Source organism: Hemiscyllium ocellatum, chromosome 39 (assembly GCF_020745735.1).
Source record: "Hemiscyllium ocellatum isolate sHemOce1 chromosome 39, sHemOce1.pat.X.cur, whole genome shotgun sequence".
Taxonomy (NCBI): Eukaryota; Metazoa; Chordata; class Chondrichthyes; order Orectolobiformes; family Hemiscylliidae; genus Hemiscyllium; species Hemiscyllium ocellatum.
Genome location: NC_083439.1, coordinates 20425557 through 20431556, shown reverse-complemented (window position 1 = coordinate 20431556; position 6000 = coordinate 20425557). Strand labels below are relative to the sequence as shown.

General features: G+C 38.1%; 1 protein-coding gene across 2 annotated transcripts in view; it reads right to left on the bottom strand.

Moving 5' to 3' along the window:
- Positions 1–387: 387 nt before the first annotated feature.
- The window catches only part of secisbp2l (SECIS binding protein 2-like), an 81973-nt gene continuing 76360 nt past the window's right edge, over positions 388–6000 (bottom strand). For both annotated transcript variants that reach the window (XM_060853000.1, XM_060853002.1), the window contains exons 17-18: positions 3570–3786; positions 388–1983 (exon numbers count right to left, since the gene is read on the bottom strand). In XM_060853000.1, the coding sequence (XP_060708983.1) occupies positions 1379–1983; positions 3570–3786 (822 nt within the window). In that variant the 3' untranslated portion in view covers positions 388–1378. The remainder of the gene's footprint in view (positions 1984–3569; positions 3787–6000) is intronic.

Sequence of the window (6000 nt, the reverse complement as noted above, 5' to 3'; positions counted from 1 at the left end):
TTGATCAACAAAATAATTACAATTGTCATCGTTCACGTTTATGTAAACATATGCAGCACAATGCTGTTAATGAAAGTTTTACAAAGAAATTTGCTTGTTCATCTCAGTTAAAATTAATAGTATTTCTAGGTATCATCCCATACACACAAGGACATACTTATATATTTTATAAATATAAACGTTTCACATTGTTTCAGGTTAAACCCAAAATATTTCTTTGGGCAAATGGATAGAAGGAAGAATTAGGAATTTAGAATTTGGGAATTAGGAAGCTTAACATTTAATCAACTTTCTGAATACAAGTCAGCTCTATACTTATCTAAAGTTTGCTTATAGCAGGATTAGATAATATCCATCACATCCCAGTAATGCTCTTTTTACAGACAATAGGGTCAATCATTTTATTATAAGCAAGTGTGGTTACATGCAACTCTATCAGTTTCAAGTTATTGCACATAACTGGATACCACTGGACTCTGAAGATGAAAAGAAGTAGTTTGTACAAGGAGAAGATTTCTTAAAAACACCATCATTGCTATTCCAAACAGACAGAACTTTTGCAGAGTTAAATCAAATTCTATGAAATTACTACCACTTCAGAGCCTGAATTTCTTGTAAACAAAACTATTGGCTTTTCTCCATTTTTTTTTACATTTTCTCCAGAGATTCTGAAAGTATTTCCATAAACCATCCAGAAAGTAATCCATTTATTTTGCGATTTATATTACACAAAACAACTTATTGTAGGACAGGTTGTGAGATGAGACAAATTTGCTAACAAACTTTTACTTTTTCTGTACAATTGCTAATTCAGATCATATATCGGTGAGATTGAAATGACAAGGTTATAAACAGCAAGTTCTTAAATTAACTGTTCCTATGTGTGTTTATGTGTTCCTGAGGTTGTTGATATATTGTTTTGCTTACAGTAACCCTTAAGTAGACTCGAATGATTGCTCACAAAAATGTTTTGTATAGTTAGCTATGAAATTGGATTGAAGCAGCTACTGAGGTTTAATTAATTACATTGTAAAGTAAAATTTCAATATAACTTCGATCAGAAGGCCAAAGTAAGTTGAACTGCAAGAGGGGAAACCAATTAAACAAAGGATATTAAATATATAAAGAAAAAATCTAAATATTTTGTGGCTTGTAACTAAGACTTTCAGATATGCACACATATCTTACAGAACTGAATTGGAAAAATTCTATACTAAGCCAGATATTAACCTGTTCCAAATAAAATGTAAATGGGCGCAAAATGTTTTTAACAGTAGCTTATGTAAAAATTGTCAAAACAATTTTCGTAATCCCATGAGTCTACCTAAAAAAAAAATTGTGCTCTGTGCAAGAGCTGCTGGTCCAGGATCTAAAATTATTAGCAGGTTTGACTTTCTGATTCTGCAAGTTGAGAACCTTCACTATCTGTAGTTACATCTATCTGTTCCACTGCATCTAGTTCTTCTATGTCACTTTGCCCATTGTGATCTTCCTCTGTACTATCAATATTTTTGCTGAGCTGCAATGTTTCCAGTGTTTTTTGTGCTTCTGATACCCAATCATCAATTCTGCTGCTAAATGTTACCACTATGGTAACAGGTTCAGCAGCATTGTCATCTTCTTCCTCCTCTTCATCATCTTCCTCCTCCTCAAGCATGTCGGGTACAAGAGTGCTGGTGGTGCTGATCATGGAAGAATTAAGAATATCCCTGCAGCTACCATCAAGTGATCCTGTCTCAGTGCTCTGCTGAGAGGCCCATTCTAATATATCATCTGTTTTCCCTTCTTCCTTGTCTGTAGCGCGAGTTGCCTGACCCACAGAAGAACTAGTGGTTATTCCCAGGATTGGTTTGTTGGCTTTGCCTACAGCTGCTGGTAAACTTGAAGACTTATCCAGGCCAGTGGTCACACTTGATATGGGTTTCTCAATCTCGCAACATTCAGGTGCATCAGTGGCTTCTACCATGTTTCGCCAGTTGGTTTCTAAGTTTTAAAAAAAAATGCATTTTAAAATTATGAATGGACGATTCAAAGGTACTTTTTAAAAAGTGCAAAAAATGATCAAATCCTTGAGAAGGGCAGTGTTTTCAGCTCAATTTTCAAATATTCTGCATTTTAAGATGATATAACATTAAAAATTAATAATGATAACAAAGGACGTACACAGAACACAAATTCTTTACAAATATTACAAACCCCACAAAAAAAACCAAGCACAATTTTTAGCTTTAGTGAAACCATGAGGCTATTTTTTGAGAGAAGATTTCATGACCTCAAAAGATAGAAATAAACCTTATATACACACATTATTTTCAGAAGTCATCCACTATCTATTGTAAAAGAAATGGAATTGAAACAAAAAGTGCATGGAAGTGTTTGTAAATGACCCTACAAATTTTACCACAATCAGAAATTTGACCGCACACATCGTATTTGGGAAAACCACCTGTAATACAAACAAAGATTTACAAGGATTTTGCCAGGGTTGGAGGGTTTGCACTCTATGGAGGGGATGAATTGGCTGGGTCTGTTTTCCCTGGAATGTTGGAGGCTGAGGGGAGACCATATAGAGGTTTATAAAATCATGGAGGGCATGGATAGGATAAATAGGCAAGGTCTTTTTCCTGGGGTGGGAGTGTCCAGAGGGCATAGGTTTAGAGTGAGAGGGGAAAAGATTCAAAAGGAACATAAAGGGCAACATTTTCCACATAAAGGATGGTGCGTGTATGGAATGAGCTGCCAGAGGAAGTGGTGGAGGCTGGTGTAACTACAACATTTAAAAAGGCACCTGGATGGGTACAGACGAATCTCGATTATCCAAAAAGGACACGGGCAGGGCGTATTTTGCTCGGTTAATCAAATTTCGCATAATCGAATGTTGGATAACATTGTTTAGCCAAATATTGGGACCTTTGCCATCTTGCCAGATAATCATATATTCAGATAATTTGAATGCCAGATAATTGAGATTCCTCCGTATATGAATAGGAAAGGTTTAGAGGGATATGGGCCAAGTGCTAGCAAATGGGACTAGATGTATTTAGGATATCTGATTGGCGTGGACAAGATGGACCAAAGGTTTTCCCATGCTGTACATCTCAATGGCTCTGAAACTAAACAAAATGCTAGAAATATCCAGCAGGTCAAGTAGCATCTGTGGAGAGAAAGGGTTAATGTTTCATTACTATTCAACTACCCTTCATCAGACTTATTTTTAATTCAGATCTCCAGCATCAGCATTATTAGCTTTTGTTACTGCAATATATATCTGTTCCAAAAAAACCCTAAGCATAATATACTTGTCCTTTTTAAATATAAAAGGAAATTCAAAACACAACTTTTTAAAATTTAAGACAGATCACAAATTAATTAGTGAAGACATTTGGCACTTTGCAGCATTGTTAACAATGCCACGTTAATCCCAAATTTTAGCAAGCAATCCAATGCATCTGCCAATTACATTAATCTATTACTATTTAGAAGCGCAGTGCATTGCAATAGACTTCACAAATTTGCTTAAGCAAATGTTACCCTGATGATAATATTGACCTAAAAAATTGATTGCTTACCATATTCCTTTTCATTCACTTCAGAAATGGGTTCAGATATAACGCTGCAGAATGAAATTGCACTTGCTGCAGAAGGGTTACGAGAATGGCCCATGTGTGGTACCTTTCTGGTGTGCTTTAAGGCTTCTTCAGCTTGTTCTTGTTCCAAAGCTGTCACCATGTCACGGTATGCCTTACGGGCCTCCTCAGTTAATGCCACCAGCTTATTAAACAAGCTCTAAAGATGGAAATTCAACAATTGTTCATTTGAAGTTATATCACCTATCATAAAGGACTCTTCACATACTGCTTTAGGCCAGGGTGACAGAGAAAAGCACGAAGACTGCATCCACTTGACCTACCAATAATCCTTCCATTTTATGACTTGAAAAGCTAATTTCCATAGTTTATGTAACAGAAAGCAGAAGAAGAATTTAGTAAGGGGATTACAAAATGTGGAGCCTGGGGCCGAACATGAACACAAGATATTCCAATCTCAAATGGGAATCAGACTGGGAGGAATAAGCTTAGAGTCATACAGCACAGAAACATACCCTTCAGTCCAACTCAGCTGTGTCAACCAGACATCTCAATCTGACCTGGTGCCATTTGCCAGCATTTGGCCTTTATCTCTCTAAACACATCCTATTCATATTCTGTAAGAGTGACCTTCACAGAGATAGTAACAACTCAGAGGTGGAGGAGTTTGTTCAAGCGAATAGAGTGGTTTATTACAAGCTGTTACCAGTAAATGCAGGGAGAGGAGCTCCAGGTTATCACACAGGAATACTGGATTCACTCTGATTCATGAATGCAAGTTACAGCATTTTATACATTCCTTTGTGCAGAGGAATGCAAAACTTTGCAAACGGACATAGTTTAAGTGAATGGGCCAAGGTCTGGCAGATGGAATACAATGTTGATAAATGTGAAGTCATCCATTTTGATAGAAATAACAGTATAAACGACTATTACTTGAATGGTAAAAAATTACAACATGCTGCTGTGCAAAAGGACCTGGGTACACTTGTGCATGAAACACAGAAGGCTGGTCTGCAGGTACAAGTAGTAATTAGGAAGGCAAATGGAATTTTGTCCTTCACCGCTAAAGGGACTGAGTTTAAAAGCAGGGAGGTTATGTTGCAGCTGTATAGGATGCTGGTGAGGTCACACCTGGAGCAGCGTCCGCAGTTTTGGTCTCCTCACTTGAGAAAAGAAGCACTAACACTAGATGGGGTGCAGAGGAGGTTCACAAGGTTGATTCTGGAGTTGAGGGGGTAAACTTATGAGGAGAGACTGAGTAGACTGGGATTATATTCATTGGAGTTCAGAAGAATGGGGGGGTGGGGGGGAATCTTATAGAAACAAATTATGAAGGGAATAAATAAAATAGAAGTAGAATGGATGTTTCCATTGGCAGGTGAAACTAAGACAAGAGGATATAGCCTCAAAATTAGGGAGAGCAGATTTAGGACTGAATTGAGAAGGAACTTCTTTATCCAGAGGGTTGTAAATCTATGAAATTCCTTGCTCAGTGAAGTCATTGACACTAGATTAGATTAGATTCTCTTCAGTGTGGAAACAGGCCATTCGGCCTAACAAGTCCACACCGACCCTTTGAAGAGTAACCCTCCCAGACCCATTTCCCTCTGACTAATGCACCTAACACTATAGACAATTCACCTAACCTGCACATGTTTAGACTGCAGAAGGAAACCGCAGCACCTGGAGGAAACCCACGCAAACACAGCGAGAATGTGCAAACTCCATACAGTCACCCGAGGCTGGAATTTAACCTGGGACCCTAGAGTTATGAGGCAGCAGTGCTAACTGAGCCACCGTGCTGCCAGTAAACTTCAGAAAACATTTTTAAAACCAAGACAGATTTTTTTGAACAATAAAAGGAATTAAGGAATATGGTGAGAGTGAGGGTAAGTGGTGCTGAGTCCACAAAAAGATCACAATGATCTTATTGAATGGCAAAGCAGGCTCAAAGGGCCAGACGGCCTACTCCTAGTTCTATGTCCTTATTGTTAGCTACTATCAGTCCCCATTAACAGCTATTCAGCCTCCCAGCCAGATCATTATCGACTCCTTGTCTGTCCAACTGTTCTTCTCTCTCTTTGGGCTCTATCCCCACCTATCAGTACTCCTTAGCTCCTCCCCCATCCTACCTTCAGCACATAAGCCAACATTTTCCTAGCTACTATCAGTTCTGAGAAAGGGTCACTGGACCGAAAAGTTAACTGATTTTTCTTCACAAATGCTGCTAGACCTGCTGAGCTTTTCCAGCAACCTCTGTTTTTGTTTCTGATCTACAGCATCCCAAGAACTTTTGGTTTTTATCAAATCTTGACCATTTAACTGATCAGTCTAAACCCGGACATGATGGTAAAGAGATGGATTTTAGCACGGACAGTTTGCTGGATACGAATCATTAGACATGAATATT